The 21,137-nt window shown below is 39.1% G+C and overlaps 1 protein-coding gene across 1 annotated transcript in view; it reads left to right on the top strand.

The window, feature by feature from the left end:
* Window positions 1-6,263: 6,263 nt before the first annotated feature.
* FAM171A1 (family with sequence similarity 171 member A1) overlaps window positions 6,264-21,137 on the top strand; it is a 164,266-nt gene continuing 149,392 nt past the window's right edge. The window contains exon 1 of the mRNA XM_067703964.1: window positions 6,264-6,504. Coding sequence (XP_067560065.1) covers window positions 6,480-6,504 — 25 coding nt within the window. The 5' untranslated portion in view covers window positions 6,264-6,479. The remainder of the gene's footprint in view (window positions 6,505-21,137) is intronic.

The raw sequence follows: 21,137 nt of genomic DNA, 5'->3' as shown, positions 1-21,137 counted from the left end.
TAAGTCAGCCTAGGTACCCAGCTAACACAATCGGCTATATACCACTGCTTTTAGGCTTGCTTCAGAACCATCCTGGGCTTGAAATAAAGATACTGTACTACTGTACTCTATACAGTACTGTGAAGTACACAAAAGCACAACCACCTGTAGAGGATGCACGCGCGTGACAGTGTACGCCAGACACATGAATTAACTTCCGTGACTGGACGTGCAGATGCATGTTCCCATCTCTGGAAGTTTGCAACTTGAAGGTTCGTATGTAGGGGACTTACTGTACTTGTGTATTGTTTACCACCATTCTAAAAGATGACTTTGCTGAAGATGCTGTTAATCTTCAAGTGTGTAATTGGAAACGCATGAAAAAAACATTATTTTAACACAACCTTCGATCTGAAGTCTGTGTTCTAGTCTGTGGCCTTAAACATTACGGCGTTCATTTAAAAACCACCCTTGTCTGGGGACTTCCCTGGTGGTCCAGTGGTTAAGACTCTGTGCTTCCACTGCAGAGGGCACGGGTTCGACCCCTGGTCGGGGGACTAAGATCCTGCATGCTGCATGGCGAGGCCAAAAAAAAAATTAAATTAAATAAAAAATAAAAGACACCACAAAACTGAGTGGCTTAAAACAACCATTCATTAAAAATTAAAATAAATAAAACCATAACTGTCTGGTTGTAACACATGGTTTTCCCTGCTGCCCTTCACATTTACTAAGGCACCAGGATGTACTGAAAGGGACTCAGAATCAGGATTTCTTGATTCTACTTCTTGCTCTGCCTCTAACAAGGTATGAGATGTTGAACTGATCAGTTATCCCCTCTATGCCTGGTTTTCCCATCATGAAATGATTCTAGGGGTCCCTCCCAGTTCTAACATGCTGTGTGTCATCTGGTGCAGCTCCTCCTTTGCCTGGTGGAAATGGACCCATTCAGTAAGTGTGCCCTTGGGCTCCTAATTTCCCTATACCTCTCCGTCGTGTATAAGATAAATCGCTTACCTGCTAGCGAACCCTTTGTGTTATGGTGCATAATTGTCCAAAAAAACTCTTCAATAGTCTAGCTATATACAGCTTTCGAAAGCCCGACATTTAGTCATAAAGCAAGTTAGTTAACACCTCCATCCTGCAAAACACATTCTCTGTGTGTCCACACATACTTTTATCAGTCTCACAGTATAAAAAAACAATTTATTTTAATCCATCAAGCATCTAATTATTTACTGATCAATATTTCACTGAATTGAATTTAAACAAGAATAATAAAGATGATCAAAAATGATTAGTTTTTAAGGGAGATAGAGTGGGGGATTGGGAGAAATAGGTGAAAGGGATTAAGAGATACAAACTTCCAGTTACAAAATAAATGTCATGGAGCTGTAATTAATATACAGCATAAGGAGTATAGTCAATAACACTGTAATAATTTTGTATGGTTACTGGACTTGTCGTGGTGATCATTTGGTAATGTATTTGACTGTCAGACTGCTATGTTGTACGCCTGAAACTAACATACTATTGTATGTACACTATACTTCAATTCTAAAAAAGAAAAAAAAAGATTATTTTTTTAAAGACCGTGACAAACAATGACTCAACTGATGTCCCTACCCCAAAAAATGTATTTACATCTAGGAAAATTTGCCATAGTATGGTAAAAGCAAGAAGGATGCTAGCATTAACACAGCTCCCCCAACCACCACACCATGCCTTATAAAGGGAATTTGTAGTACATGTCGTTATTATTCCAAAACTCCAACCCAAGGCTTAGAAATGTAATAGAGAGCTTTTCCCCTTTTCTATTTGTGTTTGCAGTGATAATTTGAAGTCCCTTAGATGCTTAGATGAAGCATGAAAATGCCAGATCCCAGTCTAGCCTTATGATCTTTGTATCAAATTAAACCAGAAGGCTCCTCTTTTCTCCTTTATGTTTTATCCAGTTTCTCAGGTTTAGTTCCTCAACTGAGAATTTAAAGAGAAAAAGGGATAAATAAGAAATTAAATGTCAACAATATTATAGACCTGGGGTTTTTTCTCCCCTGTAACATATTATTCACCAGGACTGTGAATTTTAGAGAAAACGTCGTTTCACTTACTTTTCTCTGGGTTTTGGAGAAAAGTTTTCACACTGTTTTGCCTTCCCCTAATTCAGCCAAATGGCCTGGAAACATGGAAGGTTATCAGGTTTACTTTTTAGTAATTGAACAGAACAATGAAAGTGAATTTTTAAGTTTTCTGGACTCCAACCCTGAAAGCCCTGTATGCATAAAAAATAAAATTAGATTACCAAGTGGAGAAGAAGCTTGGGTTTGCAGGATTCGAAGTATGAGGAGTTGTTTGGGGCACAGAAGTTATTATTTGGATGCAGTAAATGTTTCAATCTAAGGACACCCCTCCCAGATTGTCATCAAATTTAGGTGTAGAAAGAAGGGAAGAACCACTTACAACATGTACGTGAATAACTGGGAATTGCTGCCTCTCATTGTCTGAAACGTGACCTTAGTCCTTGCAGAGAAGCCAATCTCCTTGGCTGGAAAGAGATCCTGAAAGGATGGACTGGAGCACTTTGCAAACTGTGGGACCAAAAAATTGCACATAAATCCCCTCTACATATGGCATCAGTTTTCAGAAAATATGGAGACAGAAGGAGCAAATGAAACAACCTGGAACGCAATCAGCAGAATCCAGGTTGTGGGAAACCTGTAGGACAAGCAGTCCAGTTTTTTTGTCTTTAATAAATAAATATCAAAGGTGGGGGAAGGAATCCATAGATTCAAAGACTTTTAAGGAATGATTAGTGATTTTTTTAAAGTGTGATCATGGTATTGAGGTTGTGTTTAAAAGAAAGAATCCTTATCTTTCACAGTAATATCCTGAGATGATAAGAGTTGCTTCAAATAATCTGGGGGAGAAGGATGGGTATATATGAGTCAAGATGGGCAATGTATTAATAATTGTTAAAACTGAATGATAGGAACATAAAAGTTTATTCTTCTACTCTCTTTATTTTTATATATGCTTGAAATTTTCAATAAGAAAAAAATTTGTTTAAAAGGAGACTGACAAAGAGAGAGGATGAAGAGCAACCAGAGTTTCCACACGGACACAGAGCACAGACTCGCGGTCGCGAAGAGGGAGGGGGTGGGGGAGGGGGTGGATGGGGAGTTTGGGGTCAGCAGATGCAGACTATTATATAGAGAATGCATAAACAACAAGGTCCTCCTGTAGAGCACCTGGAACTATATTCGATATCCTGTGATAAACCATAATGGAAAAGAATATGAAAAAGAACATATATATATACATATATAACTGAATCATTTTGCTGCACAGCAGTAATTAGCACAAAACTGTAAATCAACTATATTTCAATAAAATACATTTTTAAAAAGGAGCAACCAGAGTTTCCAAACAATAGAAACAGGAATTGCTGCCATTAATTTGAAGAGCTATTTGTCAGTTGCAAGTACAGTGGAATGAACCTGTGCACACGGTACCACCCATCGGTCCACTCCTAGGTATTTAGAAAACAAACTCAAGAGAGGCTGAATTACTCTCTAAATGGCTTTTTAACTTCCAGTCTACTGCCTTCTAATATTTTAAAATCATCAACTCCTATAAGAAATAACACAAACTACACTGAATGAGGGAACATGAAACTAATCTGGCTGCAATGACTGTAGATGCTGCTTTTTTATGTTTTGTGGTTGTTATGAAATATTTAAGGTGCATAAAATATAAAGGTTTATAGGACTCCCTCACACATAAACAAGAACTCATGTTGTCTGCAATAATTTAGAAATTGGAAGGGATATAAATATGCATCCGCAGAAGAATGGTTTAAGCAAAGTGTGGAGAATTCACTCACTGTGCAAATGTCAAAATGAATAAACTAGGTGTTAACGCGGATAGTTTTCCAAAGCATAATGTTGAACGAGAAAAAGCAACTTGCAAAAAGACAAGAGGGTAGATAACAAAGACACAAACGGAAAAACTGAAGTCTAAATACCGCTGGGGAAGAGAGCAGCGAATGCCAGGTGGGAATAATACATAGAGTGTTTGAGTGTGCCCATGATCTTTTCTCTATTTAGCTGAGTGGTAGGTGCGTGTATGTATATTATTATCTCTCCTATTTCGTGTCCCTGAAAATTTAACAATAAGACAAAAGAAAAAATTAAATTGGATGATTCAATTAGTCCAGCCCCAGTGATGGGCCTTGCGGATGGCTGCTGCAGGCAGCTTGTTACATATTCGTTCACTCATCCCAGAGAGCTTGCCTCATTTCTTACAGCGTCAGTGATATTTCAAAAATCAAAACACAGGGGACTTCCCTGGTGGAGCGGTGGTTAAGAATCTGCCTGCCAAGGCAGGGGACACGGGTTCGATCCCTAGTCTGGGAAGATCCCACATGCCATGGAGCAACTAAGCCCGTGCGCCACAACTACTGAGCCTGAGCTCTAGAGCCCGCGAGCCATAACTACTGAGCCCATGCGCCACAACTACTGAAGCCTGTGTGCCTAGAGCCCTTGCTCTGCAACGAGAAGCCACCGCAATGAGAAACCCGCGCACCACAGCGAAGAGTAGCCCCCACTCACCGCAATTAGAGAAAGCCCGTGTGCAGCAACGAAGACCCAACGCAGCCAAAAATAAATAAATAAATTTATAAAAAATAAATTTTTTAAAAAATCAAAAGGCAGCTTTCTGGAAGTAAGAATTTAATTTGTCAAGAAACACGAATTCTCTGGACCTTGTTGTTTTATGTGCGAAAAGAACAGTAAAGGATTTGTGAGGGGATTCGTCTCCCCACCTAAATTAATACCTGGAGAGAAAATATTGGCAGAGTCCCTTCAGATTCTCAGATAAAAGATATCAAAGATAAGTACCCAAGGATGAGCAGAGGCAAACTAACATACGGAGAATGGACAAACAGCAAGGTTCTCCTGTAGAGTACAGGGAACTATATTCAATGTCCTGTGATAAACCATAATGGAAAAGAATATGAAAAAGAATGTATGTGTGTATATATATATATGAATCACTTTGCTGTACCATAGAAATTAACACATTGTAAATCAACCAGACGTCAATAAAAATTTTTTTAAAGATAAATACCCAAGGAATGAATGTTTTCACGATATCTCTATTTACTCGAGGTGCAGAATTTTCAAGGGTTTGGAAAAAAATGAGACTTAGAATCTTGGTATCTGCCTAGAACTAGGTTAAGAAATCTGGGTTTCCCTCCCAACTCCTGTTCCAATCATATTGCGCGTTTTTCATTAGTGTCCCAGAAAGTAAATCTGACCAAAAAGACAGTGTAGCAGCGCCATCTACTGAGCCCTAGATAATTTAACACAGAAACTTGGGAAATGTCTTAATGCACAGAAAAAGTAGGCTGAAGTCCAGCATAAACACAATGCCTCAGAAGAACCTGTACAATGATCTCATTTTCTTTTATTTATTCTTTAATTAAAATACGAAGGTGGACCATGTAACAAAGCAATACTGTAAAGGTCGTACATCAAATGGTGAGGTTTTGTCTTGTTTCGGGTTTAACTACCACACTACTGTAATACTCCTCGTAACAAGACAGCCGTAAATGTATTTTACTTCACACTTGTGCGGCATAAAGTGGGATTAGGGCATCAGGCAGGCAGACAGCTTTCCAGGGAGGGGAGAGCCCAGGTAAGCAGCCTTTGCCAGGGGCTGTGGTGTAAACTCTCCCACCTGAGCCCATCCCAACAAGGCCCCGCGGAGCTGACGGACGCTGGGAAGCGGCTGCAGTAGCTCAGGCTCCAGGACACGACTCAGACCTGGCTTTACCACCTCACCTCCTCCCACATTCATTTTTCCATCTCTGAAAGGGATGCTAAGTCATCACTAACATGTTTCTTATGGCGACTTGAGAACAGCAGCATCACTTCTGAAAGCCCTGGGGAAGGAAAGGCAGGGATGGGGGTTCCCTGCAGCCCCTCCCTCCTCTCCCACGCCTGAGCCAAGTTGGGGAACATCCTCCTCTCCGCCCGGGGGGCCAACAGAGGATGCTGATGCCGTGGTTTTGTCACTAGTAAGTGTGAGGGAAGGAGTCGTGTTTGAAGTCGGGAAAGAGAATACGAGTCATTTGGTGAGGAAAATTTAAGTTCTTCCTTGCAAGCCTGTCTTAATCCTTTTATTTACTGAGCTGGTCCCTAGGGATGTCAAAATGCTAAAGCACAGTCCCAGCTGCCCCCCAAGGACGGAAGGGGAATCTGGCCTGGCCACATGTCTCATTGCAAAACTGCGTCTTTAGTGGTTCAGAAAAGGACTGTAAAGAGAGGGGAAACCACAGCAATGACTGCTCAGAAAATTGAGTTGGCACTCAGCTTTATGCCTGGGGCTCCATCTGGACGAGGAAGAGGCAAGAAGAAGGCATGGACCTCGGGTTCTCATAACTTCCAAAGGAAGGTGTGAGCCGTGTGCCTTAGAGACTGAGGGAGGAATCCTTGGAAATGTGGTCTGAATGTGGAGCCATAGGTGAGACCTAATCTATTTATTCATTCTGCTTTTAATTATTTGGTTGTTTCTACCTTTTGGTTATTATAAATAATGCTGCTATGAATATTGGTATACAAGTGCCTACTTGAGTCCATGCTTTCAGTTCTTTTGGGTATGTACCCAGAAGTGGAATTACTGGATCATATGGTAAATTCTTATTTAATTTTTTTGAGCAACTGCCATACTGTTCTCCACAACCACGGTACTATTTTACTTTCTCATGAGCAATGCACAGCGTTCCAATTTCTCCACATCTTCACCAACACTTGTTATTCTCCATTTTATTTTTTTATAATAGCCATCCTAGTGGGTGTGAAATGGTATCTCACCGTGGTTTTTATCTGTGTTTCTCTAATGATTAGTGATTTTGAGAATGTCTTTATGTGCTTATTGGCTATGTATACAACTTCTTTGAGAAATGTAAGACTTTTGCCCATTTTTTAACTGGGTTGTTTTGTTGTTGTTAAGTTGTAGGAGTTCTTTATATATTTTGCATATTAATCTCTTATCAGATATGTGATTTGCAAATATTTTCTCCCTCTCCGTGGGTCGTCTTTTCACTCTTTTGATGGTGTCCTTTGACGCACAAAAGGCCATTTTTTGACACATTAACAAAATGTATGTGCACTACAACCAATTCCAAATACATTTCTACTCCATAGGTTTCTTACTTTAATATGCTTTTATCTCAATGCAATATTCTATCAAAATTCATATTTGTATTATCACCACAGAAATATGATCTTTAGTGCTGAATGTTTGAAATGAATCTATAGTAGCATTCACCATCACGTCATACATCTTCCCTTTGATGGAATGAATTTTAAAAGTTTCACTTTGACTCGATGAATTAGAGATGAAAATTCAGCCACTTTTGTAATCTCTTTGAGGCATCAATAGCACTGCTATAAAACTGTTATTTAACCTTTTGAAAAGTTCTTGTTCTGCTCATGCAGCAAACACACTGACAGCTATCACTCTGCATTTTGTGTCTGCACAAGAAAATGTGAAATTTAATGAGCAAAATTAATTTGCAATGGCCATTTCATCTTAATGAAAAGCCATGCTTTATGAAATGACATGTAAAGTCCCCCTTTGTGGCTGCTTACATACTTCCTCAAATAACTACTGCCTCAATGTATGTGCAGACATTTTGTAGGTCCATTTGTGTCTTCTGGTTCTCATGTGGGCAGTGATATCACTTTGCCCCAGGATGGATAACTGATGTCAACAAATATTTTGGAAAATAATACATATATCAACACCTTCCTTGAGAAACTGAAGCAGTACTTAATTTCTTATTAAATATGCACTACCATTCATTTGAGCTCACTACTACCAAGAAAATTTATTGTGAAATAAAAAACACATTACCAAATAATGGCATAAACAATGAACAATCGTAGATTTATATCATACAATACATAGTAAAACCACAATAGTAAGAGTATTTAGACTATTCTTGATTCACTCTATTTTCTCCGCCTCTACTCTCTGCACCTAAATTCAAATACATCTAACCTATAGCTTGTCAACTTTCCCGGTGACCATACCAGCTGGCAGCTTACTGGCCCCATGCTTCTTTCAGGCCAATGCCTAAGGCTCCTGCAACAATTGGTTGGTATTACACCAAACAGCCAGCAGGGGCAGCAGTGTCAAGAGCTTTCACTACAAGTTAAAACTGGAAGTAGCCATCCCTGGGACTTTTGTGTCCCAGAAAGTGTATTATCTCTGGTTGCCTTAAAGATTCAACACTATGTTTCAGAATGAACTCTCTTTGCTGCATATGTGTCCCACACTACTAGACAAGATTCTGGCGACAGCTGGAAGAATCAAGTAGAAGTCCACCAAACTTTCCCTGCCTTATTTGAGTACAGCAATTAGTGACAAAATTTTGTTAAAAAATGAAAAAGTACAGGACAAGTGCTAAACTAAAAGCATTGAGAAAATATGCATAACCCAAAACTGTTCACGGAAAACCAGAACATGGTCACCTAGTCACAGGGGATGACCACATTTCACTTTAGAAGATGCTGGTGGTTTCCCAAAGCGACTGTTGGAATTTATATCCCCACCAACAGCATAGGAGACACGAGAGAAGCAATGGCTCCACTTCCTCACCAACATTTGACACCATTTGCCTTTTTAGTTTTGACCATTTGGGCATTTATCCAATGGTACCACATTGTGGTTTTGATTTTACTTTCCCTGCTTACTGATGAAATGAGCACATGTTTATTTGGGTATAATCTTTTCGGAGGTGCCTGTTCAAGCCCATTTGTCTATTGCCATATCCTGTTTAAGAAATTTTTCCTTATTCAGAGGTCATGAAGATATTATCCTATGTTGTTGTCTCAAAGCTTTTTCTTTAACCTGTCATATTTGGGTATACAATCCTGCTGGAATTGATTTGGGGATATAGTACAAGATAGGGATGATACTTTTTTTCATGTTGATATAGATTTGATCGAGCATTATTTTTTCAAAAGACTGTCCTTTTCCTATTGAGTTTCAGTGGAGATCCTTCAGAAATCAGGTAATAGTATGTTTAGGTCTGATTATAGAGTCTATTCTGTTCCACTGATCTGTTTGACTTTCCCTATGCCAATACCACCCCTCTATCTTGATATTATAACCTTACAATAAATTGATTTCTGGTGGTATTAGTATTCATTTACATACTTCTTTTTAAAGATTGACTTGGAGATTCTAGATTCTTTGCATTTCCACATAAATTTTAGAATCAGCTTGTCAATTTTCACCAAAACCAAATTCTGTTCGGATTTTTATTGGGTTGCAGTGCATCTGTGGATCAATTTGGGAGGAACTGACAACATATTGAGTCTTCAAGCCATGAACGTGGCATATTCCTCTATTTCTTTAGACCTTCTTTAATTTCTCTCAGTAATAATTTGTAGTTTTCAGTGCAGACATCTTGGGCATCTTTTAGATTCATTCCTATGTATTCTACATTTTTGTGTTAGTGTAAATTCTATTCTTAATATCATTTTCTAATTGCTTATTGCTATCATGTAGAAATGCAACTGATGTTCATATTCTGAATTTACATCCAACAACCTTGTTAAATTCACATAAATCCAATGGGTTGCTTAGATACTCTTGTAGATTTTTTTGATACACATAACCATGTAATATGTGAATAATGGCAGCTTACTTCTTCCTTTATAATCTTTATACAGTTATTCCTTTTTTATACTCAATCTATTCCTTGTTGCACTGGCCATGACCTCCAGTACAATGTTGAATAGAAATGGGGTTAGTGGATAGGTCACCACAGGGGGAAGGCATTCACCATTTCACCCTTTAGTATGTTAGCTGTTGAGTTTTGTAGATACCCTTTACCAGATGAAGGCAGTCCCCTTCTGTTCTTATGTTACCGAGGGATTTTCAACTCATAAATTTTATCAAATGTTTTTTCTGTACATATTATAACCATATGGTTTTTCTTCTTAATTCTGTTGATTTGTTGAGTTATTTGGATTGATTTTTTAATTTCTTGCTCATTTTGCAATCCAGAAATAAACCTCACTTGGTCAGGATTCAGTATGCTTCTTTTTATAATTGGATTTAATTCGCTAGAGTTTTGTTTTGGATTTTTTTGCTCCTGTGTTCATGAAAGGGATCAGTCTCTAATTGTTTTTTCTTCTATAGTCCTTGTCATATTTTGCATCAAGTTTATACTGGCCTCATTTTTTAAAAACAGATGGAAAGCATTCCCTCTTTTTCTATTCTCTGGTAGAATTTGTGTAAGATTAGTATTATCTCTTCCTTAAATGTTTAGAGTAAGTCACTAGTAAAACCGTATGGCCTGGATTTTTCTTTGTTGGAAAGTTTTAAATGATAGATTCCATAGATTCCAATTACTTAACATGTATAATACTATTTAGTTTTTCTATTGCTTATTCCATCAGTTTGGGTAAGCTCTGTTTTTCAAGGTATTTGTCTTATTTGTTGAATTTATTGGTATAAAGTTGTTCATAATGGTCTCTTAGCATCTTTTTATACTTTATAAGACTATAGTTAGATTTCCTTTTTATTTCTCATATTGGTTGTGCCTTCTTCTCTTTCTCTCTCCCATTTTTTTTCTTGCTCTTGCCAGAGATTAATACATTTTATTAGTCTTGTTTTTTATTTTAGTGCAGTTCTGCTGATAATAAGTTCTCTCCAAAAGTATCTTTATTCCATAATAATTTGAAAAGGATTTTTTTTTACAACATATAGTGTTGAAGGTTTTCAGTTATTTTCTTTCATCACCAAGAAGATGTTGTTCATTGAATTATGGCTTCCATTGTTTCTGCTTTGAGGTCAGCTGTCATTCTTATTGTTCCTTCTTTGAGGTTATGTTTTATCACCTCCAGCTGCTTTTTGGTATTTCCCTTTAGCTTTGTTTTTTTCAGCAGTTTTACTGCGTTGTGCCTACATATGGTTTCCTTTATATTTACCCTGATCAGGGATCACAATGCCTCTTGAACCTGATATCTTTTTTAATAGAAGCATAGAAATTTGTTTGCTTTCTTTTAAATTGTTCTGGTTTTAAGGGTGATAAATAATCAAACGGTTTTCCCCGATATATAAATTCAGGCAGAAATTAAGAATGCATATAGTAATTAGAGACATGAGATCAAAATATTAACTTTATTCCTAATAAGATTAGAGTGGAAGAAAAAGAAAACTAACCTAAGATGATAAGCAGATCTCTAATAATCCACCCGAAGACTAGACCTCAGGACAACTTCCCAAGGGGGAGTTTTCATCTGCAGAACAGGTATCTTTCCTCCGAATTGCAGCCTAACACTTACTGGACCACAATAGTGAGGAAAGAGGGAAATGATCCCATAATCTAGAAGGTGGAGCATGTGTGCTTACCTCATGGAAAACTGAGGCAGAAACCAATAAACCTTCTCTGTGGACAAGTAAGCCAGAAAAACAAGAGGGAGCCAAGTTATACATGCTTGGTTCTTTCTTCTTATCTCATTGATCAGATAAATCAATACCTCCCGCAGGTGAAGGGACAGAGAGTGGTTCCTCCCATATTTTTCCCTCCTGGGGAATCAAGTTAAAATTCCCCCCACTCCATGGGAATAAACTGCCTGAGATAAGCATTTCCTATGAGGTAAATAATACGTACACTAAGGAGCATTTTTTTTCTATCTGGTCCCCGATCCAAAAGTTTAATGAATTTTTTAGTGTGTACCTTAGGTTGTCTAGAAATTCCTGAAGACTTGATCCAAAATCCTTTAGCTTGTGAAAATTTACAAAAGTAAATACAAATATCCAAATTTCAATGAAAAATAACTCACGGTCGGGGAGCTAGCACAAAGTGACAAACTATGTGATCTAGTCAGAAAAAGGAATCATGGAAAGTAAGAATGACTGAGTTTAATTATGAAAAATAAAATATTCAAAATCCCAGTGGTGGAAACAGCTGTAACAGGGTGAACTAAGGCAATTCGTATTTTTTTACTGCTATATACTACTTAACAATACAGTGAGAGTAGATTAAATAGTCTAACATTTCTCCTAGCTCTAACCGTTCATATTCCTGAAGTAATAAGCCAAAGTATGCCCTAGAATTCTATGAACTACATATTCCTTCCATAGATGATGTTATGGACTGAATTTTGTTTCCCCAATATTCATATGTTGAAGTTCTAAGCCCCTAGTACCTCAGAATGTGAGTGTTTTGGGAGCTAGCATCTTAAAAGAGGTAATAAAAGTTAAAACGAGGCTGTTATGGTGAGCCCGAATCAAATCTGGTAAGTGTCCTCATGAGAAGTGGAGATTAGAATTTACAGGGAGACAACAGGGGCATGCTCTGCCACAGCCATATAAAGAAACAGCAGGACCATGGTCATATGCAAGCCAAAAAGAGAGACCTCAGTGGAACCCAACCCTACTGGCACCTTGATCTTGGACTTGTAGCCTCTAGAAAATAGAGAAAATAAATTTCTGTTGTTTAGCCGACCATCCAGGGTATTTTGTTATGGCAGCCTCAACAGACTAATACACAGGAGGACCCCAATCAAAAACTCATTAAATCAGGCTACCTTGCAACTGGTCTTAGCAGGATGACACAGTGAGAAGGAGTGTTTCCAACTCCAAAGAGCCTAGAAAAGTAAGATACGTCTTTCTTGAATGACTCATGAGGAGACAGGAAAGGAGAAATTATATTGTACGACACACATAAAAACTTCCTAAAACTTTTAAGCCACTGCCTTCCCTAAAATTCCACACCTCATGGCAACTGCTTACCACCTCTCCATTTCCTCCTCTCCCTCCCTCAAAATAAAAAATGAAAAGCTCCTCCTAACTCTTCTGAGATATTTTAATCTTACCAAGTTTCTATGTCTTTTCTTATGTATCTAAATTTAAACTTCTCTAGACATTTCCCAGTCCTCTATAACTCCCCTGCCATCCACATAACAAAAACCCATTAGTTAATCCAAGCAATCCTTAAATCCTTTCTCCTTCAAAGCGGGGAAAGAATAGAGAAACTCTAACTCCTATAAGTGAATATATTTAATGTGTCTTTTGTTATTCGTAACAGGTCCATTTCAATCACACTGGAGTTTTTGTTAATGTAGTGATTTTTGGAAAGCCCCTAAAGATGGGGGCTGGTTGCCAGGGGAACCAACCACAAATAGAAGGTTGGAACTTTCACTCCCACGCTCTGGTTTCTGAGGAGCGGAGAAGAGCTGGAGGTTGAATCAATCACCAATGGCCAACGACTTAATTGATTATACCTGTGTAATGAAGCTTCCATAAAAACTCAAAAGGACAGTTTGGAGAGCTTCTGGGTGGAGGTTCTGGAAGAGTGCTGAGCCTGGAGAAGGCATGGAAGCTTCAGGCCCTGCCCCATACTTTCTCCTCTGCATCTTTTCCATTTGGCTGCTCCTGAGTTATATCCTTTTATAATAAACTGGTGATCGAGTAAGTAAAATGTTTCTGAGTTCTGTGAGCTGCTCTAGCAAATCTATCAAACCCAAGGAGGAGGTTGCTGGGACCTCCAATTTATCGCCAATCAGAAGCACAGGTGATAACCTGGGCCTGTGACTGGTGTCTGAAAGGGGCTGGTTGGGGGGATCTTGTAGGACTGAGCCTTTAACCTGAGAGACCTATCTTTTGGCAGATAGTGTCAGAATTGAACTCAATTATAGGATACTAGTACCGTCAGGCCACTCAAGATGGCTGCTCTCTTGCAATCTGTACAACCTGCTTCACCTACCCCTGCTCACATGACTGACCTTCCTGGTGCTTGCCCCAGGCCCAGCTGATGATTGTTACCAAAGGGGCCGCGAGGGGCGGGCTCCTAAACCGGTTTCCCTGGTAACTAATGAGCCCACCTGAGGTCAATTCCCCTGTAACTGGTAATCTCCCCTTCACCCCAGGAGTGAACACTGACACCATATTCTGCCCACCTTCCCCGCACAAGGTAGGGTGTTGCTCCAGGATCTTGCTTCAGACGTGTAAGATCCCTCCCCCATCCATTAAACCATTGATGACTCTGTTGCTAATTCCAGGCTCTTTCATCGGCCTTGAAGCTGGGCAAGCCCAGGCCTCATAGGCCTGTGGGGTGCAGCCCAAGAGATACACAATTTGGGTCTGAGAATTTGTAGTGGCTGGAGAAATCCCTATGTCAGAATTGGGTGCAGAACCTTCTTTATGTCCCATTTAGGAAAACTCAGTGTTATCTGGAAAGTGAACATTTTAAGAAGCCAGGTTTGGGGAATGGTGGCAAAAACTGCCAAAACAATTGTGTGTTTCTTTGGTTTGGTTTCTTTGTTTTCTAATTTGCTTTCTTTCATTCACAGATTACCATTTGTGTGAGTGAATCAAAGCAGTTGTTTTGATTTCATTCAGAAAGAACTTAAACTAAATACTGAATCATCTAACAACAGAAGAAATACTATTTCATAATTAAATTAAATGAAAAAACTTGAGTACGTTACTGGTTTAAGAGGAAAACCCATGCTTTAATTTAGGGAAAAAACAGGAAATGCCCTGTAATAAAAAATGTGTTTTGAGGAACACGCTGAATTCCTGTGAGGCAATAGAAACATTCCATGTTTTACAGTTTTCCAAAGATGAATTCTACAATTCCAGGGCAAGCTCTGTGCTCTTTAATTCTTAGATGCAAAAAGGAAGGAGATCAGCAGAAAGTTCCCTTCCAAGTGGAATAAGGAATTATCCTAATATTAACAAGTAATTTTGCTTGTAACAGACTCTCCAAAGATAATAAAGGTGGTTTACATAAGGAGAACCATCAAAACAAAAGGATCCACTCAGGAGAAATCAGCCAGAATTTGAGCAGCTACTGAAATTACTGTCAGTCAATTCCAGCAGGAAATATAAACAACATTTTCCATTTCAGAGGAACACATCTTATCTCAATAATCATTCATCAAGACCTGTGAAGCGAAGGAACTCTTAAATATTCTATTTTATGGAGGATAGCACAAGGGGAATTCCTGGAGTACTTAATGATTCTGTGTACGCCATCCTAAATTCCTTCAATTTTGCTTACCCAAGAACCCTGTCAGTTAACGATGGGGCAGGGGCCAGGGTGGGTGTACAAGGAAATCTAAATCCACATCACCAGCCCCCTGGACTCCCTGAAAATCAGGGCATTGTCTTATTCATCCTCAAGTATTCAGCCTAGTAGGTCTTCAAGATGTATTTGTGTAATTATATTACACTAAGTCAAATAGTATTTCCAAAGCTAAGATTTCATTCAGAAAAGGACAGAAACTAATAATGACAATCTCCCTGGACTTTTTCTTTGATCCAACTGGAAGCTTCTTTTGTATATTCCTTTGTTCCTTTCCTCTACTTGACACTAAGCATCTTGAGGAAAAGGAACCTGTCTTGTCTTCCTACTCTCAGTCTAGCATAGTAAGAGTCCAACAACTACTTTTTTTTCTAATAAATGCATTTATTTTATTTATTTTTGGCTGCGTTGGGTCTTCGTTACTGCGTGTGGGCTTCCTCTAGTTGCGGCGAGTGGGGGCTACTCTTCGTTGTGGTGCGCGGGCTTCTCACTGCGGTGGCTTCTCTTGTTGCAGAGCACGGGCTCTAGGCACGTGGACTCAGTAGTTGTGGCACACAGGCTTAGTTGCTGTTAGTTGTTAGTTGCTGCCTAGTTGCTCCGCAGCATGTGGGATCTTCCCGGACCAGGGCTCGAACCCGTGTCCCCTGCATTGACAGGAGGATTTTTAACCACTGCGCCACCAGGGAAGTCTCAACAACTACTTTTTAAATGAATGAATGAATGAATAAATCAATAAATAGTTCTTTAAATTCCCTTTTATTAGAAATTACAGTACTATCCTCCTGCAGAGAATCTGGTTAAAGAAATTGTGACTCAGGAACACTGAAAAATAAAACCCTATACAATAAGTTAAGAAAGTAAAGTAAGCTTGCACGTCTTATCTCTGTCCAGTAAAAATGTCAAATCTAAAACAGATATTCTGGGATCAACAGAAATGCAAAGGACCGATAGAATAATACCAATAATCAATGGAGTATGTGCATCAACATACGGTCCAGACTTCACAAGTTTTAGCATTAGGAGAAAGCATAAAAGAAAAAGCAGTTTAAGTGCTGAGGGCAAAGCAAATGGCCAAGAAAAGCAATGACAAAAGGAACATATAAGCAAAGTGATGAAAATCTTGCTCTAGCTGCCACCTTAAACCAATACCTTGCATTTTCATCATTGATTCCTGAATTTCCACCAACTTGAAAAAGATGATAAAAGATCCTTTTTTAAAATTATTAACAGTTTGGCAGTCGTCGTGTGAATCCTCATAATACCCTAAGAGGGAGAGATCATTAATCCAGTTTTATAGATGAGCAAATTGAAGTTCAGGTCCGCCTGACTCCAAAACCCATGCTCTTCTTTTTTTAAGTGAGATATAATTATATGTAACATTGTCTAAGTTTAAGGTACACAGCATGTTGATTTGATACATTTGTGTATTGCGATATGATTACCACCTGTGTTAGCTAACACCTGTAGCATGTCACGTAATTATCATTTCTTTTTTGGGGTGGGAACAATTAAGATTTGGTTTCTTAGCAACTCTGAAGTTTACAGTACAGTACTGTTGACTATAATCTCTATTCTGTGCATTTGCTCTCCAGGACTGATTTATCTACCAGTTTTAAGGCTGTACCCTTAAAAACCACCTCTTCTGTTCCCCCCATCCCCAGCCCCTGGTAACCACCATTCTACTTTCTGCTTCTATGAGTTATTTTTTTAGATTCCACATGGAAGTGATGTACAATATTTGTCTTTCTCCACCTGACTTATCTCACTTAGCATAATGCCCTCAAGTTCCATCCACGTTGTCACAAATGGTAGGATTTCCTTCTTTCTCATGGCTAAATAATATTCATATATATGGATGTATTATATATATATATATACACATAATACATCACATCTTCTCTATCTGTTCATCCATTGATGGGCACTTGGGTTGTTTCCATGTCTTGGCTATTGTAAATAATGCTGCAGTGAACATGGGAGTACAGCCATCTCTTCAGACTCTTGATTTCACTTCCTTTGGATGAATACCAGGGGTGGGATTGCTGGATCATATGGTCGTGCTATTTTTAATTTTTGAGGAAATTTCATGCTGTTTTCCAAAGTTAAAGCCCATGTTCTTTATCACCATCCTAAATTACCCTGTAGCCTAGGTAGCTTATTGACATCTGGAGCTCACCATGATCAATTTTATAAAAATAACAGGGTCTCTCAGACATAGAGAACAGACTTGTGGTTGCCAAGGGGGAGGGGATGGAGGAGGGAAGGATTGGGAGTTTGGGATTAGCAGATGCAAACTAGTATATATAGAATGTATAAACAACAAGGTCCTACTGTATAGCACAGAGAACTATATTCAGTATCCTATGATAGAGACTTCCCTGGTGGCCAGTGATTAAGACTCCACCTTCCAATGCAGGGGGTGCCAGTTCAATGCCTGGTCAGGGAGCTAAGATCCCACATGCCTTGCAGCCAAAAAACCAAAACATAAAACGGAAGCAATATTGTAAGATATTCAATAAAGACTTTAAAAATGGTCCACATTTTTAAAAATCTTTAAAAAATCCTATAATAAATCATAATGGAAAATATGAAAAAGAATAGATATATGTATAATTGAGTCACTTTGCTGTACAGAAGAAATTAATACAACATTGTAAATCAACTACACTTCAATAAAATTTTAAAAAATAATAATAATAACAGGGTCTCACTAGTTGCAGATCCATGGCTTGAATACACGTGTTTTGTTGTCCAATTTGGTATGGTTTCCATGATGCGCTTCTGTCTCTCCATTGCTAGATGCTCTATTGTTCCCTCCTAAACACACTCCCACATCTCCTTCTAAGGTGAGTCATCCAGCCCCTTGCTTTCTTCTTGAGGTTATGGCAGGTTCTACCTTTCTGCCTCCTGAGCATCCATGCCGTTTCACTCAGGTGATCGCAGCAAGCCCAGTGGCTGCCTTTTATGGAACAGAGACAATTGCCAGGCTGTCTTCTAAGAACTTGACATCTACTATCTGCTCTCCTGCTGCAAACATCACCCCTCCCCCTACATCACACCCACGCACACACTACATGGCCACCACCCAACTATCCCAACCGCCTAGTAACTGTAGACTCTGTTTCTTGCTCACGTCTCCCTGTGCCTGACCCTTTCTAATCCAACTGTCATCCTTGTTTATTTCCTCAATTCCTAAGGCAGCATTTAAGAAGTCCATGGTGCCCATCACCAAGCAAACATCAGAATTGAAAAAGAATAGATCCACAGAATAGGACTTCAGTTTCTGGAAATATGATGTGGACAAGATAGCCTGAAACCTTCAAACTGAAAATGCTAGGTCAAAAATTAAAATCACCCTCTTGAGTGCACAAATGAACTCACAAGATAATGAGGTGAATTTCTAAGACCAGGAACAAAGCAGGAACACAAGTCCATTTAGGGTAGGTGGACACTGAGACCACCTGCTACCTTGGGGCCCTGACTGATAACAGGTGACCCAGAGCAGGGAAGGTGAATGACAAAGCTGGGAGCTCTTGCAGGGTAGGAAGTCAGGTCACAACCTTCCCTTGTCCCTGCTCATAGATCGTGTAGTGCTAGAGCCTCAGAGAAGGCATCAGTGAGAAAAGGCACTGCCCTGGCAGGAGGATTGTGAGGGAACATAACTGTGAGTACAAAGGGGTCGATGGCTCCCCGTCATTGTGGCCACAGGAAGCCCTGCACAAAGGTGGAACATAACTTCACTCTCTTTGCAGTCTGGAAAACTGCGAGCCAGGAACTTTCTTCTAGAAAGGCACCAAGAGAAGCAAGTGTAATTCCTCTCTACAGGGCTGAACCCTCAGCCCATGTTCACACCTAAGAGACCACAATCTGAGATTTTATTTTAAAAGCAGCTTAACTCGCTGGAATAGTCTTGCTATGTGGTCTGAACCATGGCAGACCTCATTTGGCCATGGTTGACCATCCTATATCTGCTGGAGAAACACAGCCCCTATAGGCAACGGGACACTGAGATGGAATGGATTTTCTTAATTCCTTGAATTCTGGAAGAATCCCCAGTGGCAATCACCATTTTGCATGCAAATTGCTGTCTCCTGGGGGCTTCACAGTGCTTTTACATCCAGTACACACAGATTCAGATCTATTTATAATCAGCATTTTAAAAATTAAGTTAACATCATGAATGTGTCTTATTTTAAGTGTGTACACCTATGAGAGAGAGAGATTAACATCTGCTAAAGAGAAAACAAAGGAAAACAGGTGGCGTAGCTTCTTCCCTTCTCCTTTGTTTTTCTTGGAAATTTGAACTAGGAAAGAAAATGTATTTTTGCTACATAGTTATGATTTATGTTATCTTAGACTAGTGATTTTATACTTTGCTTTTTTTTCCTTTTCACTCTTGAGGAGTAAATGTATCCTCTGTAAAGTGTAAGTGTTCTAAGCAGATCAAGGACAGTGGGATTCAATAGCACCTATCTCCGCAAAAGGCTGACAGGGAAGTGAGTGAGGGGCTTCAGGGTCCCCACACGAGTCAGTGACAATGATAGGCACTCGGATACAGCCCATCTGTCATTGCCGAGGGACTTTACCTTAAAGAAATGGAATGAGAGGACAAGAGGGACCTAGTCCACCGTCTTGCTCCAGAAACATGTACAGGTGGGAGCCCCCAGGTTCCGGGTGTTGACAGTATTTTTATGAACTATAAAACGAACGGCAGAATTTCAAATACCAAATTTTAGATATTTAGGCAATAAACACTTCTGTATGTCACAGGATTTTTTTTAAAGCTACGTATTAGGGTTTCATCTGGCAAAAAAAAAAAAAAAGAGAGAGAGAGAGAGAGAGATACACACTCACTGTAGAAAATTTAGAAAAAAATAGAAAAAAGTTTGTGACCTTGGGTGTACAGAATAGGATTGATTAATCCTTTGCTCCTGACACACATACTCATTGTTGGTCTAGCATGGCCTGCTTATTTTATTTTACTATTTTAAGTAATGTAGTCACTCATGAACACACCACCAAAAACAAGAGGTAGGACCCTGACCACACCTGCATGGTCTTCTCCCCAGCTCATCACCCTGCCTCTTCCCAGCTGAGATGCTTATCATCCTGAATTAGTATTTATCACTACCTTGCTTTTCTTTGTATGTTTTCCTTGCCTTTATATACGTGTGTGTGTGTTTTATATATATACATATACACACACATTGTGATGGTTAACTTTATATATCAATTTGGCTGGGCCACAGGGCGATTAGCTATTTGTTCAAACATTATTCTGGGTGTTTCTTTGAGGATGTTTTGTGATGAGATTAACATTTACATTGATGGACCTTCAGTGAAGCAGATTGCCCTCCCCAATGTGAGTGGGCCTCATCCAACTCAGTAGAAGGTCTGGATAGAACAAAAAAGACCGGCCTCCCCAAGCAAGGGGGAGTTCTTCAGCAGACTGCCTTCAGACTCAGACTGGAATATCGACCCTCCTGGGTCTCCAACCTGCAGCCCAGCATGCAGATTTTGGACTTACCAGACGTCATAACCACAGAACCCAATTCCTTATAAGAAATCGCCTCCTGTATATACAAACATCCTACTGGTCCTGGTTCTCTGGAAAGCCCTGATACACATATATATTTCCTAATGTTTTTAAGGTTGTTAAATGTAAAAAAGGGATCCATGCTAAACACAATCCTTTTCAACTTAATTTTTCATTTAATACAATTAACTAAAATTTAGCCATATTGTTACATGTCACTGTAGTAGTTCATTTTGGCTACCTTATGAGAGTCTGTTCTGTAGCTATTCTACAGTTTATTCATTCATTCTCCTGTTGATGGGCACCTGGGTTGATTTCAGTGTTTTGCTATGGAAATAATTTTTTAAAATGAAAAGAATATTAAAGTATATTTCCTCCCACTACTCAGAGATGGTTACTACTAACATTTTGGTGGGTAGTCTTTTAAGATCTTGCTATATAATTTTTTATAGAGGTAGGATTCTAATGTATAAAAAGTGATTGTAATGTCAAATTATTCTTTGAAAG

This window comes from Pseudorca crassidens, chromosome 1 (assembly GCF_039906515.1).
Source record: "Pseudorca crassidens isolate mPseCra1 chromosome 1, mPseCra1.hap1, whole genome shotgun sequence".
NCBI lineage: Eukaryota > Metazoa > Chordata > Mammalia > Artiodactyla > Delphinidae > Pseudorca > Pseudorca crassidens.
Note: the sequence above shows the minus strand (reverse complement) of the source record. Positions and strands in the feature narration are given on the sequence as shown.